The sequence below is a fragment of the Anabrus simplex genome, chromosome 1, assembly GCF_040414725.1.
Source record: "Anabrus simplex isolate iqAnaSimp1 chromosome 1, ASM4041472v1, whole genome shotgun sequence".
NCBI classification, from domain to species: Eukaryota; Metazoa; Arthropoda; class Insecta; order Orthoptera; family Tettigoniidae; genus Anabrus; species Anabrus simplex.
Genome location: NC_090265.1, coordinates 1,363,321,703 through 1,363,349,239, shown reverse-complemented (window position 1 = coordinate 1,363,349,239; position 27,537 = coordinate 1,363,321,703). Strand labels below are relative to the sequence as shown.

At 41.0% G+C, this 27,537-nt stretch overlaps 1 protein-coding gene across 1 annotated transcript in view; it reads right to left on the bottom strand.

Annotated features, from left to right (window-relative positions):
- LOC136878852 (toll-like receptor 2) overlaps nt 1–27,152 on the bottom strand; it is a 39,917-nt gene extending 12,765 nt beyond the window's left edge. The window contains exons 1-3 of the mRNA XM_067152389.2: nt 26,714–27,152; nt 20,381–20,706; nt 1,650–2,973 (exon numbers count right to left, since the gene is read on the bottom strand). Coding sequence (XP_067008490.2) covers nt 1,650–2,973; nt 20,381–20,706; nt 26,714–27,087 — 2,024 coding nt within the window. The 5' untranslated portion in view covers nt 27,088–27,152. The remainder of the gene's footprint in view (nt 1–1,649; nt 2,974–20,380; nt 20,707–26,713) is intronic.
- Nucleotides 27,153–27,537: the final 385 nt, after the last annotated feature.

Genomic DNA, 27,537 nt, shown 5'->3' with positions numbered 1-27,537 from the left:
GAAACTACGGAAAACCACCTCCAGGATAGCTGAGGTGGGAATCGAACCCACCTCTATTCAGCTGACCTTCCGATGCTGAGTGGACCCCGTTCCAGCCCTCGTACCACTTTTCAAATTTCGCGGCAGAGCCGGGAATCAAACCCGGGCCTCCGGGAGTGGTAGCTAATCACACTAACCAATACACCACAGAGTCAGACTATTATTATTATTATTATGATGCGTTTTACATCCCTTTTACTTTCGGCTTAAGAAATGCCAGAGTGCAAGAATTTTACTTTGAAAATGTATTCTTCAGCAAGTTAGTAGATATACGGACACAGGTCTACCGCTTTCAAGCGCTGTTAAATATCAGACCAGTGTGCCAAGATTCGATCATGTAACCTTGAGCATAAAAGGCAAATACTAACGGCGCTACGCAGTACGCTTGCCAAGTGTCCCGTATTGTACAGAACATTCCGTACTAGAATGCACAAAGCCTTCTCGTATTGAACACAAATAAGACGGCCATACTCCTGTAAAAAAGTACCTATTTTATTTCCTTATTTCGCTCATTTAATTCGTGAGGATATCGTGTACTCTCTAGCTACGTCACTTCAAGGACCGAAAGACATAAAAAATACCACAAACGTCACCATGTATTGTCAGTCAGCCTTCGTTCTAGACATTTTTGACGAATTTCCTTCTGTTATGTTTGTTGTTGTACTACGCAGGAAAATAGAACCAAATAAAAGGCTACACAACAATTCAATGACAACAAAAAATCAAAATTGGTAATGAATTTGAATCCTCGTGTTGTAACAGTGGTTGTTACACTGTCCACTTGCTGATCGCTAGGTTCGACCTCAGTAGCACGGAGATGTGAGGAGCTTAGATCAAAATGACCGAGTGCTTTAGTTGTAGAGAGGGATCCACTCTCCGAAATGATTCTGTTTTTCGTTCTGTTTTATAGTAAATGTGAACATTATGTTTACAAGTATTTCAGTCATTAAAGGTGGGCCCATGAAAATAGAATTTTTCTAACTAAATCACTGAAAATTAGTGAGTTTAATCCGCGTAAAATAAAAAAAGTCTGTGTATTTATTTAAAGAAGTGCTAAAATATAATTGGCTTACAACTGCGGAACACGATTCCTACAAAAACAAATGAGTAATCTGCAACAGGGAAATTCCTATTGCTCACGAAGCAGCGACGTGAAGCATCCCATTTGAAATTTCTTGTTTCCGAAGTGTCGATTAGAGATATTTCGAAACATATTTGATTGACGGAGGTGGGAACATCGGGTTTATTCTCAAACTTGTTCCGTATTGCACTATTTGCTGTACGTCGCACTGACACAGATAGGTCTTGGCGACGATGGGATAGGAAAGGCTTAGGAATTGGAAGGTAGCGGGCGTGGCCTTAATTAAGGTACAGCCCCAGCATTTTTCTGGTGTGGAAATGGGCTGCCGACAGTGGGGTTCGAACCCACTATCTCCCGGATGCAAACTCACAGCTGCGCGCCTCTATCCGCACGGCCAACTCGCCCGGTATATTGCACTTTTAAAAATATGGTAACCCTACTACAGCCAGTCAAGTTAAATGACAGTCTGCAAACAAGTCCCTACACTGTTGTTTATCAATATTCCTTTTACAATCAACGACAGTCTTACCTGTAACACACGAAGGCATCGTAAACGCACTCGGAGAGCTGTATATCCTCCTGGACAACAAAACGTCTCTTCTTCATTTTGACGAAGTGGCTGACGTATGAGAACTGGAAGCTGTAGTATTTTCTCGCCGCGAAGAAGACCAGTATACATGTGAACAAGATGGCTAAAGGGACGGCTATCTCCACTGCCAGGTAGGAACTTTCCTCAAAACAGAGTGTATCGTCGATGACGGCTTTCAGAAGCACGCGAGCCTTTCCTGCCTTCGGAACACAAGTGAGCGGCTCGTAAGTCCCAAGGTTTCGTATTCCTTTCCTTGAGGTATTGACCAATTCACGTAGGACTAATATATCTCTATGGCAGCAATCGAAATTGTTTCCTCCTAAATCCAAAGTCGTGAGATTTTCTAAACATTTCCTCATTTCTTCATCTATGTGTGATAGAGAGTTGTGAGATAAGTTCAAGTAATTTACTGTTTCAAGCCTTAGCTCCGTGATGATATTTCCACTAAGGTCCAGGTGCAGTATATACTTAACTGATGACGTTAAGTTAGTTACCGTAGATAACAGATTATTTGACATTCCAAGGAAAGCTAAGCGGATTCTCCCAAAAATAGGCGTTTTCTTTAGTCTGTTATTCGACAAATCCAGACGAACTAAACTATTTAGAGGTAGAAGTACGGGTGGGCTAATACTTGTAAGAAAGTTGTGCCGCAACTGAAGATACATTAAATTGCTTGTATTCTCAAATGCAGAGTCGTGCACAAACGATATAGCATTCGAAGATAAGTCAAGATTAGTAAGGCTTGTAAGGTTCGAGAAGCAGTGAGCGGGTATGTGAGTAATCTTGTTGTTGGACATTGTCAGATGCCTCAGACGTTTCAGCGTACTGAAAGCATTACATGGACAGACTACAAACTGGTTTGAATCTAATTTCATAGAAGATAGTCTTTTTAAGAAGCGAAATATTTCTGTGGGCAAACTTGTGAGATTATTGGAATTCAAATGAATGTCGACCACTGAACTTTCTTCAGCTAATGGTGCATCGCCATAAGAAAAGTGTTTCAGTAAACAATTACTGCAATATACTCTAAGTATCTTGGGTAGTTCCAGAAATGTGCTAATGTTTGCTTCCAAATGGCTATTCAGCTGAATATTTTCCATATTCTTCAAAGTTAAAATCTGTTCATCTGTAATTTTTAGTGGCCCACGTCCTTCTTGTTCTGAGATAATAAGCCCCGTTACATTCGACATGTAGAGCGGTAATCTTGTGAGGTTGTTTAGCGCCAAGTGAAGGAACTTAACACGTGGAGCCTTCAGGAGGGTGTCTGAAACAAGAAGAATGGTTAACTCAGCAGTACAAGTAAGTGAGCTTGATATTAATTTACACTGACTGACAGAGCAAATGCAACACCAAGAAGGAGTGGTCAGAACTTTATGCCAATTGCAGGGTAGACTGATGTCACTGAGGTATGCTCATGATGTGAAATGCGCCGCTGTGCTGCGCACGTAGCGAACGATAAATGGGACACGGCGTTGGCGAATGGCCCACTTCGTACCGTGATTTCTCAGCCGACAGTCATTGTAGAACGTGTTGTCGTGTGCCACAGGACACGTGTATAGCTAAGAATGCCAGGCCGCCGTCAACGGAGGCATTTCCAGCAGACAGACGACTTTACGAGGGGTATGGTGATCGGGCTGAGAAGGGCAGGTTGGTCGCTTCGTCAAATCGCAGCCGATACCCATAGGGATGTGTCCACGGTGCAGCGCCTGTGGCGAAGATGGTTGGCGCAGGGACATGTGGCACGTGCGAGGGGTCCAGGCGCCGCCCGAGTGACGTCAGCACGCGAGGATCGGCGCATCCGCCGCCAAGCGGTGGCAGCCCCGCACGCCACGTCAACCGCCATTCTTCAGCATGTGCAAGACACCCTGGCTGTTCCAATATCGACCAGAACAATTTCCCGTCGATTGGTTGAAGGAGGCCTGCACTCCCGGCGTCCGCTCAGAAGACTACCATTGACTCCACAGCATAGACGTGCACGCCTGGCATGGTGCCGGGCTAGAGCGACTTGGATGAGGGAATGGCGGAACGTCGTGTTCTCCGATGAGTCACGCTTCTGTTCTGTCAGTGATAGTCACCGCAGACGAGTGTGGCGTCGGCGTGGAGAAAGGTCAAATCCGGCAGTAAGTGTGGAGCGCCCTACCGCTAGACAACGCGGCATCATGGTTTGGGGCGCTATTGCGTATGATTCCACGTCACCTCTAGTGCGTATTCAAGGCACGTTAAATGCCCACCGCTACATGCAGCATGTGCTGCGGCCGGTGGCACTCCCGTACCTTCAGGGGCTGCCCAATGCTCTGTTTCAGCAGGATAATGCCCGCCCACACACTGCTCGCATCTCCCAACAGGCTCTACGAGGTGTACAGATGCTTCTGTGGCCAGCGTACTCTCCGGATCTCTCACCAATCGAACACGTGTGGGATCTCATTGGACGCCGTTTGCAAACTCTGCCCCAGCCTCGTACGGACGACCAACTGTGGCAAATGGTTGACAGAGAATGGAAAAAACCATCCCTCAGGACACCATCCGCACTCTTATTGACTCTGTACCTCGACGTGTTTCTGCGTGCATCGCCGCTCGCGGTGGTCCTACATCCTACTGAGTCGATGCCGTGCGCATTGTGTAACCTGCATATCGGTTTGAAATAAACATCAATTATTCGTCCGTGCCGACTCTGTTTTTTCCCCAACTTTCATCCCTTTCGAACCACTCCTCCTTGGTGTTGCATTTGCTCTGTCAGTCAGTGTATAATAATAGTAATAATAATAATAATGTGCGTTATATATTGCCCGTCTCCCTAGCATAACGGTTAGCACTATTAACTATCTCCTCGAGAGCTCAGGTTCGATTTCCGGTAATGCCAGAAATTTAAGAATGACAGGAGGGCTGGCATGCAGTTAAAATGGTACATGGAGCTCACCTATAAGGTGGGGGGGGGGTGCCTGCCTGAAAAGAGCTGCATCACCTCAGGACGAGAACAGGAGCTTTTCTTATTGATAAGATGTTTTGTGGTGCACTGAAGTGGTAATCAATCCTAGCATGAAACTTGTTATGCAATGCAAACAGGAATAGGTGACGTTTATAAGACATATAGCATTGTCACGTTATTTATTATCGGTAAACTTCAATAATAAGATATAAGTACATACACTCTTGGAAAATGATAAGATCACTCACTTTTCTTCTTTGGAAGAATGTTTCTATTTCAATTCCTCCTTGGCTACAGTTGCAGCGTGAGCTACCTTGTGCATTTTGTGTGTGGATGTTATAGCCCAAAGGTAAATGAGGCGGAAATCATAATTGAGCTACTTCGAGCACAGCCTGATTACAGCCTGTAAAGAAAGAAGAATGACGGCAACGCATAAGAGAAGCTAGAATAATACATAGATAGATAGATAGATAGATAGATAGATAGATAGATAGATAGATAGATAGATAGATAGATAGATAGATAGATAGATAGTACAACCGTTCAATGGCAAGTGAGTCAGCTATTGAGCCATTGAAGGTTATGCTAAAGAAATGATTAACATGAATTACTCGGAAATACGTCCAGTTGTGTCAAATACCCGGAATAACTCGCCCATTCAAACAGGAAATTGGATGGATATAAGATGAGGAACGAAATTCCTAAGCTCAGAACCCCGTGGTCACCGGACGCTTACAATCACGAAATATTATATTACATGTGAGCAAAATAAGTTTACATTCTCTACAGCATTAAGAAGTAAATCGATCATATGATATTCAGGTCCAGCGATGACGCAGAGGAGGCCATGACTTGATGCTACAGGTTAGATGATCAAGGAGGCGCTGAAGAGGATAGATCAATTACATACGTCATGAAGACAAATGATGAAGTGTTCCTTTGTGCACCTTTCCAATCAGATGGGATGACGTTATCTTGGAATTCACTTTCTAACTGTTAAAATCAGATGGAAGAGAGGTTACAAGTCAGCGAGTTGAGCCTAACATATTTTTTTTTTTGCTACGGGCTTTACGTCGCACCGACACAGAGAGGTCTTATGGCGACGATGGGATCGGAAAGGCCTAGGAGTTGGAAGGAAGCGGCCGTGGCCTTAATTAAGGTACAGCCCCAGCATTTGCCTGGTGTGAAAATGGGAAACCACGGAAAACCATTTTCAGGGCTGCCGATAGTGGGATTCGAACCTACTATCTCCCGGATGCAAGCTCACAGCCGCGCGCCTCTACGCGCACGGCCAACTCGCCCGGTGAGCCTAACATATGAAACGCAGACCAATATTATTAGTATAACAATGTCAATGAACTTTTGTTTTTATGAACAATTGTATCGCAAAAAAAACGGAGATTGAAGGTTGAACTGATAGTAATTCGCACGTCTTTAAAGGGAACATCTACATTAGTAGGACTTAAAAAGAAATATTACAAGACGTTGTAAAAGATAGTATTACTGTATCGAATAGCGATCTGAGATTTTAATAATGAATAAGGCGAGTCTTCGAGAATAATTGTGAGATATTGTAAAACGCCTGTGTCACTGTGTTAATTTTGTTTTCCTAAGTTTCAGGTCCATGGACTCTAAAATGTATGAAGATTTTTCCAATGATGTAATGATGAAAGCGAATATGAAGGCTTAAACAACCCAATGTCCTAACAGGCCCGGAAGATGATGCCGAAATGAGGGCCAGAACTTCTTCACCGATAAGTACCAAGATTTCATTTCTTTACCCTATCTTCTTGTAGTTGCATAGCGGTAGAGTAGAGTGTATTTTTCTTTCATGATGTAGTGACATAAATGTTAACAACTTGAGTGACCTAATGCGACTGTTACTAGTGCCCAATTACTTGTGATTACGGTTAAGACTGATGTTATAATATTGAGATCATCTGACATACGCAAGATTTAGCTTGTAAATGCGTGTCTTACAGTGAGTCACCAGGAATTTCCTTCACGTTTTACGGTGAATGTAAGAAGGCGTTGTCCTCATTATTGAATCATACTAGTATCGCATAAATACTTCGTGAGGTGATGTAATTTAATATTTATTTGTAGAAGGTCTTCTTGCGTAATAATACCATGTGCGTTCATTGTGTAGTCGCGAATATTTCGTGATATTAGTGTTGTGTTGATTGTGATACATTGGTGATGATGATAAAATTCTTCGGATAAATGCTTGTGAATTTTCTTGGGTAAGTAAAGTGTGAATATGTATGGTGTGCTTGAATATGATGAATTAATGCCGTTATGGTAAAGTGGTTCGTTGAGAAATAGACATAATGAGTGTGGTAAATAATTCTTCGAGATATCAATGAACTTACGATTAAGAAATGGACTTAAGCGACGTCATACAAATTAGGAACCCAGAATAGGCAAGGAGTTATGTCGTCATTATCTTCTACTGTGTAATATGTCCGAAGGTCAGGAGAAGGGATTGATGTATGGTCATCAAAACACTGTTTCCGCGACATGGTACGATGCAGATACCATTAATTTTGAAGGAATGGTCACTAACAAGAAGTCTTCAACATTTAATAAGCGTAATATGTGTATAGTAGAAGGTCATACCAATCAAATTATTGTCACCTGGTAGTAGGTTGTATTCTTGCGTAGTTGCTTATAGTATGTTTCTTGTAGATAGTGTGCTTTCAAGACTTTCTTTCAGGAGGACAGTGCCGGTGGAAGCAGATTCTGTTAATTATCTTTTTAGATCATTGTTTATTTTGTATCAGCTAGATATTATATTTTTTTATGTGGCTGATGCGGATTCCTGGGACATGTTGTTGTTGATTGAATTATGTCATTATGAGATCCAATTATTACGTATTTTATTCTGTATGATCGCACTTTATGGATAGTCATACTGACAACTGGTCACCATTAGGGAACTCAAGTTGGTTAGCAATTAGACGATTTATGAGATAACGGATGAAGTGTAGGGCATTGAAGATGAAATCTTGGATAATTTATGATGAAAGCAAGTGAAGTGAATTTGATGTTAAAATTTTATTCCATTCTTTTATTCATGGTGGGTGGACGATTAGTGACAATTAACGATGAACTGCCTTCAGAAAGTTCCGTATTCGTTTACATCAAGTTGTGTTTCAGTTCAATTAAGATTTTTGATAATGATGAATTATAAATATTAGCCAACAGATACTTTCATTTCGTTTATTTAGCTATTATCCAATCATCATATGATGTATTTATCATTGTATTAACTTAAATTTGATTTCATTAAATTGGAAAAAAATATTTCCAAGAAACTAACATTCATCTTATTTAAATGAGATACATTTAGCCTTGCATAGTCTAGTGAAATATTATTATTATGATCATAAGTATCTTGCGTCAAATGTTAGTCGAACTGCATAAATATTTGTTGAACGTCCATGCCCTAAGTGGAGACTTATGCGTCACCACTGCTTTCTGGCCGAGGCTTATTACAACACCCACGAACCTTCAATATCCCCGGGCAATGGACGGGTGCAATAGATACATACATAGATTAATGTAACTTGAAAGAAAGAATGGAAATCTTCGCGGGAAACAGGAAGGAGAAGCATCAGATCACCTACTTCGGTAAACAATTTTCTAAAGTTAAAGAAAATTATGAGGGAAAAAAAAGAACTTGCTTGAAAGACCATAGAAGCTAACGGTTAGACAAAGGGGACCACGTTATTAGGAAAGTCGGTGTTTGTGAAAAAATGCTTAGACACTCCCACAAGATCCTACTATCGATGTCCACAAGTCTACAGTCAGAGCAACATTTTGAAATACAGTACAAGAAACATAAACGATCCTCGAATAACAATAACGCATAAGAGAAGCTAGAATGATAGATAGATAGATAGATAGATAAATGTGACTTGAAAGAAAGAATGGAAATGTGTGATGATCTTCTTCTTCTTCTACTCTTTCCTGGCCTTGGGGGAGGCACGCGCATGAATTTGATCCACATTTACGGCATCTCTGTGTGAAGGGCTGTAATCACTATTTCACAATTATGTGGCGGTTAGTAGTGTGATATGTGTAGATGAAGATGTGCATTGAGACGAAGACAAACACTCACTCCCCGAGCCATAGGAATTAAAATTACACAGTTAAAATTCCCGACCCACACGGGAATTGAAGGCGGGGCCGTCTGAACCAAAGGCCACTACGCTGACCATACAGCCAAGGAGCCGGACAATGTATGACCTTCACTGATATAATTTTCTTTCAGTCTTTCGATACACTTACGATGACACTTACAGCACTATAATATACGCCTTGTAAAATATACACAGGACACTGAAACATACCTGTAGAAAACACAATAATACTGTAAGTTAATGACATGTTTCGTTCTACAAGAACATCCTCAGATTTTATGAAATCACTTTTTACAATCCATATATATACAATATTGTTTACGATTCGTAAACGTATCAATGATTATGAATTGGTGATGTTATGAACAAGTGTGACAAATTTTATGTTATTGAGAGTTTGGTGAATACGAAAAAGTTTCCTATACTTATCTTTAACCCGCTTGGTCACAGGTCTCCGCTGTAGTTTGCTAACACAAACACGTCTGTAGGGAAGGTTGAGAGAATGTAACTCTCTTCGCGGAAGAGAGAGAAAGTAGAGGTGCTACGTGGTTATCGTTTATTTGTCTTAATGTGTATTATAAAATGAATGCATGATAATGATTCTGGAATAAATAAATGAGTAGCAATGAATTAAATTGTATCTTGTTTCATTTTGATTTTCAGTGATTACATAATAAATAACACATAACGGTCTTGAGTGGGGTTTTCTTGTTTGTTTACCACTTGCTTTACGCCGTACCGACACAGATAGGTCTTATGGTGATGATGGGACAGGAAGGAGCTAGGAGTGGGAAGGAAAAGCGGTCGTCGTCTCAATGAAAGTACAGCTACAGAATTTGCCTGGTGTGGAAATGGGAAACCACGGAAAACCACCTTCAGAGCTGCCGACAGTGGGGTTCAAACCTAGTATCTCCGGAATGCAAAAGCTCATAGTTGCGCTTCCCTAACCGTACGACCAACTCGCTCAATGACCTTGAGTGGTAAGCTGCTGCTTCATAGAATTTAGTAGACCAGCATATGTACCCGTTCTTCCAATGGGAATTTGCATTTGGATTATGCTTTCCAAATTTATAATATGGTACAATTCCTCGTAGGGGCTGCCTGGCCGAGGTGGTAAAGGCGTGCTCGGTTCGCCCGGAAGGACGTGGGTTCGAATCCCCGTCAGGAAGTCGTAAAATTTAAGAAATGAGATTTCCACTTCCGGAGGTGCATATCGCCCTGAGGTTCACTCAGCCTACACCAAAAATGAGTACCAGGTTCATTCCTGGGGGCAAAGGCGGCCGGACGCAGAGCTAACCACTCTACCCCATTATGTGCCGAGGTTACGGATAGTGTAAGCCTTTACCTTCCACCCCTTCCAGGCCTTCATGGTCTGTACAGAGAAGACTTCGCTTATTTTTTACGATTCCTGGTCCGAAGTTGTGAGAACTTTTCCCATCTTCTCAGTTGCATATTTTAGTTTCTCTTACCACTGGCGTGGCGCTGATGTCCAAGAGGTGGAGATTCATGGGGTACCATCCACTCCAAAAGGTGTCATACTCTACTTCGCCACAGGTCTCGGCGCGCTGTAGCTGGTGATTGGTTTAAAGTGGTAGAGACGTTGAGGAAGACATCGCTAATCTTTTAGGAGGAGGTCGAAGTCCAAATAGCTGAAGACACCGGTTGTTCTCCGCCTTTTCCCTCTCATATCGTGCCGCCACATCCACCCGAATACCAGGGGGAGCGATCCCAGCCAGGCAATAAAGTTTTTCAGTAGAGGTTGCTTTCAGGCATCCCGTAACTCCTCCGCAGGTTTCATACAAAGCTACATCCATCCACTTTGTGCGAGTCGAATTGAACCACACAGGGCTTGCGTATTCTGCCGCAGAGAAACTGAGAGCCAAAACAGATGTCTCAATTCTGTTCAATGTGCGCCCCACTTGGTCGTGCAAAGTGTAAGAAAGATATCGTTTCGGGCTGAGACATTTTGTCCATTATTCGCGCAGTGTGTCCTGTATGTTGGGACCCGGTCCAGGATGACTCCAAGGGGCGCGCAGCTGTGAACTCGCATTCGGGAATTAGTGGGTTCGAACCCTACTGTCGGCAGCCCTAAAGATGGTTTTCCGTGGTTTCCCATTTTCACACCAGGCAAATGTTGGGGCTGTACCTTAATTAAGGCCACGCTTCCTTCCCATTCCTAGGCCTTTCCTGTCCCATCGTCGCCATAAGACCTATCTGTGTCGGTGCAACGTAAAGCAAATAGCAAGAAAACAGGTACTTTGGCAAAAAGCAATGCTCCAATCGCCCCCCCCCCCCCTCCTGCTCCACAATCAATTGCCTGTTAGTTTCCCGATTCCTAAGATGAAATGCACACACCTGGGTCTTCGCGGGGTTTTGAACTAACCGATTTTTCGTATAATAAGTTGGTATTTCTTCAAGTGAGGAAGCCATTATCCCTTAAATAGTCTGTAAATCATAACCTGGGACAGCCAAAGCCATATAATAGGGATAAATGAAGCTCCTAGTGAGAGGGGTCGTCGTTGGTTATTCGATTACATGTTAAAGAGGATAGGGGACAGAACGCTAACCTGTGGAAAGCCGTTCTTTTGGTCTCTCCATCTACTATTCCTTCCTTGAAATTCAACAAAGAGCAAGTGGTTCTGTAAGAGAGTCTCAATTATCTTTGTGGAACCATAGTCCTGTGTTATGTCGTAAAGCTTGAACAACAACATTCTGTGGTGCACCATATCATATGTCGCAGAGGAGGGGTGCGCGAAGGCCACGCCAGTTACCACGCGCTTCTCGAATCCATCCTCAATGTACTGGGTGAGATTTAGGACATGTGATGTACAGTTCCTACCCAGTCTGAAACCTGCTTTCAGGAATAAGATGTTCTAATTTATAAATCATGCGCTCAAGCAGGATTCTCTCAAATATAGAGGTGGCCTATAGGTCCTGGCATCTGATGTATCTTTATTGTTGGGAGATCAGAAGAATGCACATGCCCGGTGAGGCACGGGGCGAAGGGGGTTTCACCAGCAGAGCCAGTGACGCAATGGTTACCATAGCAACTCCGCTACTACCCAGGCGATTTTATATTATCTTCTACTGGCAGCTCTTCACTCTTGTCAGTTGTAATCCAGCAAACTGTAAAGTGTGAGTCAATGTTTTCGTGTAGCAGATAAGAGCCGATCTGCCTGGACAGAACAGGAAGTTTGTGCTTGCAGGCCACATTCCTCATTCTTGCATTCTTCTCATCTCTACACAATACCTGGTTTCAAAATAGCAATTATTCCGATCTTTCTTCAAACCTTTGGTATTTTAATACTCCTTAGGCAGTTATTGAAGAAAGGAACAACCCACTCCTTCGCCCTGCTACCGAAGTGTTTAATCTACTCCACTCTCATACCATCCAAACCCGTCGCCTTGCTTGAGTTGGATTTCTTGATGGCTCCTTCTAGTTTATAAATGGTGATGTCTTCTGTAAGATCATTAGTCTCCATGTCAGGTTCTCTTTACAACTTCGCTCTAATTATGCACCCCCCGATTTTTCCGTTGAGCTAACGCTGACGAGCAATAGCATCCGGAGACAAGTTGACATGCACCGGGGATTTAGTGAATTCATTATTAAACCTCTTCAAGAGTATCCAAATTTTCTGCCGACTCTTAGACATACACAGTAAGCCCTTATTGAAGTGCTCCTTTCATTAATCAGTCATCTATTCGAATGTACAGAGAATATTTCATTTGTACTAGTAATTCGCAGAGAACATCTACATTCAGCAGCACATGTCGCAATTTCTGCAGAGAGCTTGGAGCTCAGGTTTATTTGCTCGCCAGCTAAGTTTAGAAGGAGGAACTTCGACATGACGTACACAAAGCAGAACAAGGAAACAATGGAACTCCAACGTCCCGACCAACGGACATTTCGGAGACCCAGCGAGGGGCTATACGAGCTGCAGATATATGTTTGAAGTAAGCGTCAGATACGCAATATGTTGAGCCAATGAAATGATAGAGCCACAGTCGATATGGCTAGGCACTGGTCTATGGAAGTGATGGCCCCGCTCGAGGACACAACGGCGCCTTAGAGGACGAATTAATGAAAATGATGACCGCATGGGCTAGCTGACCCTATTATTCGGTGAGATTCTGTGCAAGTAATATCGTGAGAAGAAGTTTTCATTTGCGCCAGTGATCGTGTGGGGACTTGTAAATTTTGTTGGAAGACGCTCAGTCTGCATTTAATATATTCAAGTTTTCTAATACTGGGAGAATGGCATTTAGCTTTCGATTTCCAGAGGGAGAGACCAGTTTTATTTAATCATGTCGAATGCATAGTAGCCTTCCTGTGTAAATGGTTTCCCGAGGGCATAAACTTTAGAATTTCCAGTCCAGCTTTTAAATGGGAAATATTTGACCTAGTTACGGGATTAGGTAAGAGAAGTTGTTCTGCGACTGAATGGAAACTGGTTTCAGGGTCCGTGGAAATTATTATAGTAACTGGCTGGTTTAATCTTAACCTAGTTTCTGCATCGTGAACGAGGGGATGTTTCAGACGACAAGCAGAAGCAGCGACGGAAAATACGACATCGCTTCTCGACGCCAGAATGGAGACCAAAGGACTGATCAAAGTCTATTCTAAAGGCATCATCATCAATATGGCTGGCAAAAATCCGATGGGGGCCGGCTGTTTCCTGAAAGCCTGGCGGCGATAAGTCAACGAAATAGATGAATACATAATGTGAGTGTGAACGGTTTTTAATGTTGCAAAAGGGGATAGGTTAGTTTTTAATATTCAATTACAGTAAATTTTGCTTTGTTTGGAAGGACTACATCCTATTTAAAATAAATGATAGGACGCTTGTTAATGTAAATATAATTGTAACGTAATAGTGGACCGTGTACATGAGCTCGCAGCTTGCTTTCTCACATTTTATTCTGATTTATTTGGCTGAGTGGTTAGCGTCATTTCTTTTACGAGTCAGTTTCTTATTTTAACCTCACATATATTTTTGATTTGTTTTGCTTTGATCTTTGAGACGCAGTGTACGTCTCGGGACATAAATGTAAATGTGAACAAGGATTCAAATTAAAGTCAGGAAGGACTAGATTAAAGTATTATTAAAAGAAGCTCAAAGTATACGGAAACCTGCCGTCACGTTTTTCTGGGATTTATTGCATGATGTGTGAATGAGAGTGTGTGTGACGGTGGTGTTTGGATCCACAAATTTTGATAGCGTCATCGACACGACTATTTTGTATATCAATATTGTAAATTAATAATTGATTCACGAGTTCCGCGAACGCAGTTTGGTATTTCGAGTTCCTAATATTAGAATAAATTTTCCGTAAAATTTATTATTATTATTATTATTATTATTATTATTATTATTATTATTATTATTATTATTATTATTATTAATGCGAGTTTCTCGAGTTGTAAGACTGAGATATTTCAGTAACTTTCCGATGTTCAGACATGATCGATTGTCTATGTGGCAATTTCTTAGTTTCAGTATATCACATTTATTACAGAGTTGACCGCCTTACTGTTCATGTTTAACTTTGAGCGCGAGTACTTTGATTTGTGACCAGCGCGGTCTTGTTTTCCTTTCATGCGAGCGTATGTTAGACGACGTCATTTTATATACTTTTCCAGATTCGGCAACTTTAGGACATGATGTATTATTTAGTGTGTGATTTTGAGTAAGAGTAAGAGTACACGTTCCTCATCAGAAAGGCCTCCATTTTTCTTGATTGCGTGACTTGCCTCGGGTAGACTGTTGAACAGCGTGTGTAAAGGGTTGGACCCTGTGGTCTTGATGTTTGCATTATTTTGGAAAACGTGAATCTCCGCTTTGAGTCATCCCGCCGTGTGTTGGCGAGGGTGATATGTTTGTCTACTGAGGAGAGTTTTATTTGAGCGGCCTACACTTCGTGATGATTTTATTGGGTTTTGTCCATTTCACTACGTGTTGCCGTAGACGATTTTTTATCGCGACGTTTAGTTCGGATTTTCCTTCAGGATATAACCGCGCTGAGGAATATTTTGTGTCATGTCATCATTTTCAGGATACAACGTTGAATTATGTGTTGTAAGTACAAGTCTAATCTGTTGGAACCTGCGTTGAATAGGAAGTGTTGTTTTAAGTGTAATTTGTTTCGTTATATTTTCCATCGAGGCTTCGAGTGTATGAGAGTTGCGTGAATGCCGCATGCTTTTCTTGCTGAGCCCTGGAAAATATGACATGTTTTTGTTTCATTGAATATTTATATTTGCCTTTTATGTGATTTTGATTTTGTTTGGCTCCAATCCACATTGTTTGTTCTGCTCATGAGATTGCTGATGATTCGGAGTGTATATATTTGTGCGTAGGATGTTTTACCACTCAGCGTGTTATATATTGTACAGTTTGATTAGTTTTTGTCTCCCCTTTTTGTGCATTAAATCACGTCTTTTCTTAAGGTTAGGGAACCCCCCTGCAATGTGAAGTGTGCAGGAAAGGAGAACGTACTGATGTACAGTTCAAAGTGTTAGCAAATACATATTTTTGATTCTCATAATGGACTTTATCAAGCTGAACGAAATTTGAGTTATGTAAAAATTTGGATCATTTGATACTTTTCTCTTTTTTCATACTTTCTTGTTTATTTTAATAAACAGATTTCCTCCAAGAACTGACGCCATGCTTCGCCTTGCTTTATTTGTAGTTTTTTTAGTTGACCTCACCATGTCCATATTTAGTTATATGTTCCCCATCAAATCCAGGGTGTATGTAATTTTAGGGTAATTTTTATCATAGTTCGAACTGAGCACCCCTTGAAGCGGCTGACTAGTCTGGGGCAAATTACTTTGGTGGTAGAAATGGGGACAACAGTTCTTCGAGGGTGGAAATTCAACGAACGCTCTCTTTTGTTTGCGGCTGATGATGTTGACAAAAGCCAAACCTTTACGAACGGTCTCGACTCCAAATGAGTCTCGATTAAGTAATTCTATATATTCAGATAACAGAACTGATTTCTATCTAATGAATCCAGGAACATAGTTTGTACGACATCCACGAGGAGTTGATGATTTAGAGCTCTTCTTCACAACTTCCATAAAAAGAAAGATCGTAATCATCTGTGGAATTACCTATATCTGATACAGCATCTTCCAAACATGTAGTGAACAAGTTCCAGTCAGTTGTCTTAAAATTAAATCGTTTGGGGAAATATAAAAACATGAGGCGCACTGTCGCTATAACCTGACATATGATTGGTCGGTGCTGCGAATGTTGTATAGGGAGGCTGATACTCTTCGCACACTGCTGAGCAATTCCTTTGCTGACAAAAATTAGGTCTTGATTGTACCCCCACTTCCATCGCCTGCTATTAAAAGAAGAAGGCAGTTTGGCATCATGGGTCAAAAGTAGCTGATTAGCCACTGCCCACTCCAGCTCTGCCTCTCCATCTTTATTGTCATGTTCGTATTCCCGTACAGAGCTATGGTTGTTAAAATCTCCAATCACAATATGAACAATGTACTTGTCATTATTTCGTGGTCCCTGGAAGTGGAGCGACGTAAAACAACTAGCAACTAGCCTGGAAGTGGAATACACTGATGAGTGGTTTATACAAAGATGAAACAGTACAATGATTCAGCTGAACTGTAAGAATCTCTACATCATCATCCACCCAGCAAAATGTCAGTGGACAGGACAGTAATACCAGGCTTATCAAAAATGGCCCTACCATAATGTTGATTCGGTATCTCTACCACTAAGGGTATACCGGCAACTCTTGGACGACGCTGATTAGATTACTATCCCGGTGTGTTTCTTGAACACAAAGGATGTCACAATCATGTATTCCACAAAGACTCTGCAACAGTTCTTCGTTTTGCCGAAGACGTTCCCTCGATATTTATGGACATAATTGTCAACTGGGGTCCTGAAAAGGCGGTTTTAAATTCATATTCATTAACGTTGTCCAGCTACATACACTGAATATAGAGCAGTGGTCTTCTTAAGACTGTCGGCAGAAACCCTGGCCTCGCACTCTGAAGCAGTTTTGCTGTCCTAATGGGTTAGTTAGTAGGGCGCTAGCTAGCTGTGCCCAAGGTAGTGAGTTGATCTTGCCTCAGTTTGGTGGTATGTGAAGAGGCTCTCATGCGCTAACCTCGTGTCGGTAGATTTAACTGTACATAAATGTACTCTTGGGGTACAAAATATTCATCTCCTCAGCGTCTTCGGAAATCTTAGGCCTTTAGTAGTTAGTGCGACGTGAAACAACATTATACAAACCAGTCTGAGCCACCCTAGATGTGGACTGGCGTTTTTAAGCTTTGAAAGTTGTTTTTCCGAGTGTATCTCGTTTTCAGTGGCCGTATTAAAATTTACCAGCTGTCGGAATTGTCACAACCTACCCACTGACTCTAAATAAGTTCCAGTTAACGGCACGTTAGACGACTTAATCAGCAAAATCATAGACAAGGAAAGAGAACATTCAGGGGGTAAATAGTGCATAATATCACTGAAAGAAAGGAGAGTCCAGGTTTCGGGATTAGCAGTCCCATACATACGGAAAAATATAGAAATTTGAAAATAACAGAATATAGGACAATATCTGAAGCCAGCCAGATAGGAAATATATGTAAGCACGATTTGGAAAAATGAAGTGTCCCTCAGTCAATTCTCATCATATGAGTTACGGATTTTTTAAATCGGTAACAGAGGAAAAATTTAGGCGCAGGGCTTGTTAAGTATTGAGATAAGAAGATGACTGATGGTCTTATTACTTCAACCTAAAGTGGTAAGTCAGAGGTAAGTAATTAAAGCAGAAAACGGAAGTAGAAGAGTCGTATAGTAAAATGCTATAGTGCAAATGCCATAAAACACCTTACAGAGTGAAATAATGGGCTACACTCCGCCGTAATGTTCAAATATTAATAATCACACTTAGCACTATTCAAAGACGACTGTAACCTCTAACGGTATTCCGTAAATACCCCACAGAATGGTAACTTGACGCCTCTCCCGCTTTCTACCCAATGAGTTTACAGGAATAATGACGAAAATGGCATTACGTTACTTCCCTTCTGGCAAGCAGACTGAGTCGTTGTCATGACATCCGGTATAAAATATGTCGGTCTGCGAGCATGTCCGTCACCCGCGGCAGAACATACAGCCTGTAGAAAGCTTAAATTTTCTCCATCATTTGAAGAGTAAATGGAATTATCTACAGAATGAAAATTATTTAAAATACAGGGACATTTCACATATTTTGTACGGAAAATCGATAGTGCATGAGAGAAGATTAAATAACTCTTTTGGTGTTCGTATGAACCTCCAGTCTATTCAGTGATTTCCAAACCATATGCATATCAGAACCTGCTTCTGGAAGAGTAAAATATAAATATAAAGTTTGGTCGAGATTTGTCCTTAGAATACACAAACGTAATATATTTATTTCTATTGCGTCAAGTTTCCCAGTAACTTGAAATATGTGACTTTCTAAATGCTATATTTGATTGGCGGTGTATATGGTAACAGTAAAACAAGATGTATACATAGAGGCGTTAAAAATACGACAGAAATATAAGCTGGCGACGCTGCTAGAAGCGAACTTAACAGGTAAACCATGTTTTGTTCCTGTAAAAATTTGAATCCATCACTGATTTCCTGGACACACTGACGGTGGTGGTGGCGGTGATTATTGTTTTAAGAGGAAGTACAACTAGGCAACCCTCCTCTATTAACGCTAATCAGAGAGAAAAATGGAAGGGGTCCGACACATCGAAAAATGAAGGTATCGGCTACGAAGGGTGTAAAATGAAAGACTTCCTAGCCCTCGGAAACCTAATAGCGTCGGGGCCGGAAAAAACAAGAGTTGACCAAGGGAGGTCGGATGGGATAGCTGAAAGTGAGGAGCCTGGCACAAGTAAGCATGTATCACATTCAGACAGTTATGACATTCGACCCAGTGTGAGTGCAACTTCAAGGTTCACGACTCAAAGGAACATTTGCTTGCGTCTGGGACTACTTTCGCATGGTACTAAAAATGGCCATAGAAAATATAATTTTTCTCTGAAAGTGAGCCATGGTTTACTGTATTTTTCTCGGAAAGTGAGTCAATGGTTTATTGCAGCAATAGAGTGGCCCGGCGTAAACTAAAGGGTCTCTAACTGAAGATATTTTACACAGTATTCACAATCAAGCTTAAGCCGCGAACGCTCACGCTGTTAGAAAAAATCTAGTTATCGTGAATTTCCCCTAATAAATCGAACATTTCCAATATGCATATTGCTGATATAGGCTGTTAGTATTGTCGAGAGTAACACCTCTATCAGCGATCCATACAGCTGGGGTTCGCAACTGGTAGGGATAGGCTATGTCTGTCAAAAGCGGGGGAAAGTCGTTGACCCAATATGTATAGAAGGAGTGTATATGAAAAGAAAGTGTCCTGAATTATAGTAGCATTCCGAGAAAATATATCAGACACTTATTATTTTTACAACTAGCTTTACGTCGCACCGAAACAGATAGGACTTACGGCGACGATGGGATAGGAAAGGTCTAAGAATGAGAAGGAAGCGGCCGTGGACTTAATTAAGGTACAGCCCCAGCGTTTGCCTGGTGTGAAAATGGGAAACCATGGAAAACCATCTTCAGGGCTTCTGACAGTGGGGTTCGAATCCCCTATCTCTCGGATGCAAGCTCACAGCTGCGCGCCCCGCCAGGCACTATTAAAAAGAAACTTAAATTTCATGGCCATATTCAAAGAAGAGACTGGAAAGCATCCTACGCTTTTCATTATGTTTCAAAATAAACACCATTGGAATAGGTGAATATTTCTGGTAGGCCGAATTACAATGTGTATTCACCCAGAATGGTACTATACATTACTAAGTGAAACTGACTCAGTGAAGCAAATCTAAGCTAATATCAGCGAGCTCGCAGTTGCGATTAGCGGTGTTCTGTAAAAAAAAAATCAGCTCCCGGACAAAGCAACCTTTACGCTTGTCTGTTTTCAGATAGACTTTGCTGTATTGAAGTGAAAATTGGATGAACACAGGGTAATTATCTTTCTCGTAAGTTAGAAGTAACAAGCATGAAAGTAGCGAGAATGATTGCTGACAGAAACAGGTGGGCACAATGACAGGAAGGTACACGGAATGAGGATGTAAAGGCTACGTTACCAATGGAACCTATGATCCTACGGGGTCATGTGAGACGAATGGAAGAGGATAGGTTACCTAGGAGAATAATGGACTCGGCCATGGAGGGTAAGAGAAGTAGAAGAAGATTAAGGCGACGCTGGTTAGGCTCAGTGTATAGTGATTTAAAGATAAGAGATGTGGAACTAAGTGAGGTCACAGGGTTAGTTGCAAAAAGATAATTGCTGAGGCGCTTAGTTAATTCAAAGTGACATGCAGACTGAATTCTGAAAGAAAGACATGACAGACTATAATGAAGATTTGTGTATCTAATGATTTCTAAGCAGAATTGTTTTCCTGATAGTCGTAATTATTAACACAGGTTATCAGACAGATTCTACATCTGAAAGGTGCAGGGATTGTTTACCAGAATGTTCCTTAGCTCTTAAGTAAAAAAAATAATCAGTAGTATCAATCATACCATTCGGTAATTCTTCTATGCTGTTGTTCATAAGAAGTAACCTCTGTAGATTAGGCAAATTTCCAATGAGGTTCTGTGGTCGTCTCCAAGTGTTTCCACTGATGACGAGCTCGGTGAGCGACGAGAGGTCCATCCGTGACACCCATGTTGAAGGCAGTGATCCGTAGTGTGTCTCAAGAGTGATCGTCTGGATCCAGTTGGCGTACGGAACCTTCCTGTCTTGTAATGATGCCCAGAACTCTTCCATAAATGGGGAGTACAGTAACATCTCGGTGTTTATCAAGTCCCAAGTTAGCTGGAAGAATGCTCTACATTCAACAAACTGCCTGAAAATTAAAAGGTTACAATTAAAGCTTCATGAACTTTTACTTAAACAGAGTAAGTAAACATATCAGGAAAAACATATTTACTCTATATTGTTAAAGAAAGGCGCCTGCCACATACATGAAATGACCAGGCAAGTCCAGGATAGTCCGCCTCTGTGGTGTAGTGGTTAGTGTGATTAGCTGCCACCCCCGGAGGCGTGGGTTCGATTCCCGGCTCTACCACGAAATTTGAAGAGTGGTACGAGGGATGGAACGGGGTTCACTCAGCCACGGGAGGTCAACTGAGTAGAGGTAGGTTCGATTCCCAACTCGGCCAACCTGGACGTGGTTTTCCCTGGTTTCCCAGTTCTCCTCCAGGCAAATGCCGGAATGGTACCTAACTTAAGGCTACGGCCGCTTCCTTCTATTTTCCTTGTATATCCCTTCCAATATTCCCATCCCCCACCAAGGCCCTTGTTCAGCATAGCAGGTGAAGCTGCCTGGGCGAGGTTCTGGTCATCCTCTCCAGTTGTATCCCCCGACCCAATGTCTCACGCTCCAGAACACTGCCCTTGAGGCGGTAGTGGTGGGATCCCTCGCTGACTCCGAGGGAAAACCGACCCTGGAGGGTACACAGATTAAGAAAGAAAGTCCAGGATAAAGATACAATATCCATCATGATTGATCTGTATTTAGGGTTGTCGTCTAGGTGGCAGATTACCTATCAGAAAAACGACCGAAGGCCAATTAACTTGTACTCCAGAAGCAACCCAGCAGTTTGAGAAGTGTAAGGAGCACCTTGCACAGGCAGATCTCCTAATGGTCCCAAGCATGGATCATGAAATTGCATTGTTCGTGGACGCGCCAGATTTTACAGTAGGAGCAGCACTACAACAAAGAAAGAATGGATACTAGAAACCTATCGGATTCTATTCAAAGAAGTTCTCCAATGCTCAGAAGAATTATACCACTTATGATCGGGAACTTCTTAGCATCTATCTAGGAATAAAATACTTCAGATACCTACTGGAAGGAAGAACGTATGCTGTCTACACAGACCATGCTCTACTGTATTAACGTTTACCCTCAAGCAGAAGAATGAGAGGGCGTCAGCAATTCAACTGAGATATCTTCACTATACGTATATCCCAGTTCACTACACACTTGTGACATGTCTCAGGTTGAGAAAATGTGGCTGATCATCTGTCATGAATGGAAGAGTTAGTATCAATCAACAATGAACAAAATTGCGATTTTACAGAGGCAAGATTAAGAGCTTCAGAAACTCCGATTAAGTTCACTTAAGTTCAAGCTTCACACCACGCCTGATGGTACCGGTCTCTGGTGTGGTGTGTCAATAGACACTATTCGGCCATATGTGCCCAAGCCATTCAGATTTTCAATCTTTCGACATTAATATGACATGGCTCATCCAGGTGTGAGATCATCAGTGAGACTTAGATCTTCTAGATTTGTTTGACCAAACTTACGGAAAGACGTTCAACAATGGGCAAAAGCACGTATACCTTGTCAGAAAAGTAAAATCTCCAGGCATACCAAGGCACCCACTGAACAATTTGCAAGTGTAAATGAACGTTTCCAGGTGGTTTATATTGATCTCATTGGTCCTTTACCACCCTCAGATGAATTCACTCATTGCCTTACATGTATAGATAAATTTAGAAATTGGACAGAAGTCGTACCATACCGAAATACCCAAGCCGAAACTGTGCCTCAAGCATTCTTCAACTCCTGGATCACTAGATTTGGAGCTCTACATCAAATAGTGACAGATCAGAAGGTATTTTAAGGCAGAAACAGGTTCCACGAAGAACATTCCAGGAATAATTAAAGAACAAGGGGAGTGTGTATGTGAGGATCTTCAAAAGGCAGAAGTATTCAGTCAGCAGTATGTAAAGATTGTTGGTTACAAGAATAATGTCCAGATAGAGGAGGAGACTAATGCTAAAGAAGTATTAATATTTACATATGATAACAATGACAATAACATACAAAAGTTAAAACTAGAAAAGCGGCTGGAATTGATAAGATTTCTGGGGATATACTAAAGGCAATGGGTTAAGATATAGTACCATATCTGAAGTACGATAACTAGCTCAGAAAGAAAGAGAATAGAAGCTTTTGAAATGTGGTGTTACAGAAGAATGCTGAAGGTGAGATGGATAGATCGAATCACGAATGAAGAGATACTGAATCGAATTGGTGAGAGGAGATCAATTTGGCTAAATTTGACGAGAAGAAGAGATAGAATGATAGGACACATCTTAAGACACCCAGGACTTGTTCAGTTAGTTTTTGAAGGAAGTGTAGGTGGTGAGAATGGTAGGGGTAGACCAAGGTATGAATATGACAAGCAGATTAGAGCAGATGTAGGATGCAATAGTTACGTAGAAATGAAAAGGTTAGCACATGATAGGGTGGCATGGAAGCTGCATCAAACCAGTCTATGGACTGATGACTCAAACACACATCTGAAGTACTTATTTGATTATTGTTTGCTTAAAGGAGCTATACCAAATGAATGGCGAGTTGCTATAGTAGTCCCGGTGTATAAAAGAAAGGGTGATAGACATATAGCTGAAAATTACAGGCCAGTAAGTTTGACATGCGTTGCATGTAAGCTTTGGGAAGGCATTCTTTCTGATTATATTAGACATGTTTATGAAATTAATAACTGGTTCGATAGAAGGCAGTTCGGTTTTAGGAAAGGTTATTCCACTGAAGCTCAACTTGTAGGATTCCAGCAAGATATAGCAGATATCTTGGAGGTTAAATGGACTGTATTGCGATTGACCTGTCTAAAGCATTTGATAGGGTGGATCATGGAAGACTACTGGAAAAAATGAGTGCAATTGGACTAGACAAAAGAGTGACTGAATGGGTTGCTATATTTCTAGAAAATAGATCTCAGAGAATTAGAGTAGGTGAAGCTTTATCTGACCCTGTAATAATTAAGAGGGGAATTCAGCAGGACAGTATTACTGGACCTTTATGTTTTCTTATATATATATACATGATATGAGTAAAGAAGTGGAATCAGAGGTAAGGCTTTTTGCAGATGATGTTATTCTGTATAGAGTAATAAATAAGTTACAAGATTGTGAGCAACTGCAACGTGACCTCGATATGTTGTGTGATGGACAGCAGGCTGATAAACGGGGTTAAAAGTCAGGTTGTGAGTTTCACAAATAGGAAAAAGTCCTCTCAGTTTTAATTACTGCGTTGATGGGGTGGAAGTTCCTTTTGGGGATCACTCTAAGTATCTAGGTGTTAATATAAGGGAAGATCTTCATTGGGGTAATCACATACATGGGATTGTAAATAAAGGGTACAGATCTCTGCACATGGTTATGAGGGTGTTTAGGGGTTGTATTAAGGATGTAAAGGAGAGGGTATATAAGTCTCTGCTAAGACCCCGACTAGAATATGGTTCCAGCGTATGGGACCCTCACCAGGTTTACCTGATTCAAGAACTGGAAAAAAATCCAAATAAAAGCAGCTCGATTTGTTCTGGGTGATTTTCGACAAAAGAGTAGCGTTAAAAAAATGTTGCAAAGTTTGGGCTGGGAAGAACTGGGAGAAAGAAGACGAGCTGCTCTAATAAGTGGTATGTTCCGAGTTGTCAGTGGAGAGATGGCGTAGAATGACATTAGTAGAATAATAAGTTTGAATGGCGTCTTTAAAAGGAGGGAAGATCACAATATGAAGATGAAGTTGGAATTCAAGAGGACAAATTGGGGCAAGTATTCATTTATAGAAAGGGGAGTTAGGGATTGGAATAACCAAGGGAGATGTTCAATAAATCTCCAATTTCTTTGAAATAATTTAAGAAAGGGCTAGGAAAACAACAGATAGGGAGTCTACCACCTGGGCTGCAGATCAGGATTGATTGATTGATTGATTGATTGATTGATTGATTGATTGATTGATTGATTGATTGATTGATTGATTGATTGATTGATTGATTGATTGATTGATTGATTGATTGATTGATTGATTGATTGATTGATTGATTGATTGATTGATTGATTGATTGATTGATTGATTGATTGATTGATTGATTGCAATTTCAGTCAAGTTTGTTTCGTGCACTAGCCAAGATTTGTGGTTGTCGACTAACAAGAACAACTGCCTATCATCTTCAATCAAATGGAAAGATAGAAAGGTTTCATCGTACACTGAAAAGTTCAATACGTGCCCATGCTACAACAAACTGACTCATGTACTTCCAACTATCCTAATGGGACTTCGTTGTGTTTTTCGAGAAGAGGATAACTCAGCAGTCTCAAAAATGATTTACGGCACAACCTTAAAGCTATCCGGCGATTTCTTTGAGGCTCCTGACCTCAAGACAGATGCAGACTTGCCAACATTTGTCACGACCCTTAAGAAGCAGATGGATAACCTCAAACCAGCTGACTGCCATCAAAAAACTCGAGTAACATCATTCATCCATAATGACCTCAGGTATACCAACTATGTGTTTGTGAGAGTCGACAGAATCAAGACTGGGCTCACACAACCTTATGATTGTCCGTATGAAGTCATTCAGCGTACTCCAAAATTCTGCACTCTGATGATTAGGGATAAACAAACAAACATTTCAATAGATAGGCTCAAACCGGTGTTTGGCTTGAAGGACTGTGGTAGTGAACTGGCCGACCCACAACCATTAATTTCGGCCGAAAATAAGTGTGATCCAATACCCCAAAAATTTACCAGATCAGGACATGTTATTTAACTTCCTGTGCGCTTTGCAGACATTGTGGAGTGAAATCAACACTGGGGAGAGAGTGATGTAGGGGTGTTGTGAACAAGGAATAAAAATGTGTGTAAATAATAAAATGTAAATATTAGGTTATTTTTATGTAAGTGAAAATATTTGATTTTGTTATGTTGTTGATATCGATTCCTTTATGTAGCTATGCTTTAAGCAAAAGGAATAATAGTGTGAGAATTTCGCTTACACAGAGTAAGCGAAATTCTCACACTATTATTCCTTTTGCTACCTATATACTCTTTAGATGTTAAAAACATCAAAACAAGTGTAGCTTGTGTTTATGCCGACTCTTAATAAATAATAAGTATATATACCTAATATATCTCAAACATGGCCTAAGTTTACTTTCCCTTGGTAAAAGTTTGGTGTGATTTTAGAAGAACCGTGGCCGATGTTTCAGTGTAATCTTTGCAAATCGAAAGAACTGTTCTCAAAGGGAGCATGCAACTTGAAATATGAAGTCAAAAGAAAATGGAATATTCACAAGCTTGCAAGTATGAAGTGCGTGTGACAGAAGTAATGACAAGATATGTGTGAGATTCATACTATATTCAGAAGAGAAACACGTAAATTACTTTTCCAAGTCAGCCACTTTACAAGGACAGCGAAGTTATGCCATGTTAATGACGAAAATCTACAATTATCTTACAGTAGAGCCCCAGGCTGTCACATGATCTCTAATAGAAGATGCAAGTAAAATCCGTACTGATGGTAAAAATTAATTATAACATGAACTACACAATACTAAGACTAATTAAAGTGCTTTGATAACAATTTTCAAATTTGTATTGGAGGAAAATAGCTCTTTCAATAAACCGATAATTACATGTACCAAACAGTTATTGAAATGGTAACCAGTGTCAACACAACCCAACTCGTGGTTCATTGATACCCAGTGCTGCATTTCCTAATGTATCAGTAAGATCACAAATAGCATCCTGTACACTGTCCTTCAAAGGTATCAATAATTAAACTCATATGCATCCTTCCAACTAACGATTGTTTCTGACAAGTCCATTCCCTTTTTTCTCTATATTTTTGTATTCTTCAAACTAAACGCATTTCCATTTAATGATTATTTGTGGAAAAGTCCATTCCTTTTCTTTTTTCTAAATTCTCGTACTTCTCAGACGTATTTTGAGAACTTTTAAGTTGATGTAATTCAGCCAATAATGAGAGCAGTACCTACCTAATCTACAATAAAAGATATTTTATATGAGTACTTACCCGGTTGACAGAAAACACGTGTTGTTTATTCCTAACACACCGACAGGAACATCTTTATTGGTCTGAACTTTCAGAGTCACTGGTTGAGATCCATTGACTTCACTTAACACCACTGCCTTTTGAAGACCCAGAGCCATGATTGAAACATTTTCCTGGGTAGTGAGCGGTAACACATAAAATTCCAATTGAATGTTCAAAATGTATTTACCACTAGCTTTACTGTAATCTAGATATAGGTACGGTGAAGTGAACCGTGGTTCGAGATCAATGTCTAGCAATTTGGAACTGGATTGTAAAAATGAAATGAATTCATTTAAATTTAAAGCAAAACATCCCGAAAATACAGCAGCACACAAAAGGGAGACGTAACGCATCCTTATTGTTAGCGTGTGAGATGGCTGTAAAACTCTCCTCAAGGTCCAATACACTCTTCTCCGTGGATTCACCTGAAACACAAACAAATGCATTAAAAGGAAACAAATGCAAACTCAAGGTCTCCCCCACCCCAACCCACCCAATACTACCCCAAAAAGAAGTGTATTCTCACGACTCACGTCACAGTAGTACCGGATGAGTGGCTCAAACAGTATAACGCTGGCCTTCCTTCGGACAAAATTCCAGATCTCAACGTCTCCGGAAACCGTAAACGTAATAGTGGGACGTAAAACCAATAACATTATTATTACTATCACTTGTGCGGATTCTTGCCTGAATGATCAGCTTAGTAGACTTCAGTTCAGAGGGCCCCGGATTCGATTCCTGGCCGGGTCGGAGATTTTAACCTTAAAATGGTTCATTCACCTGGCTCCCCAACATCCCTGTAA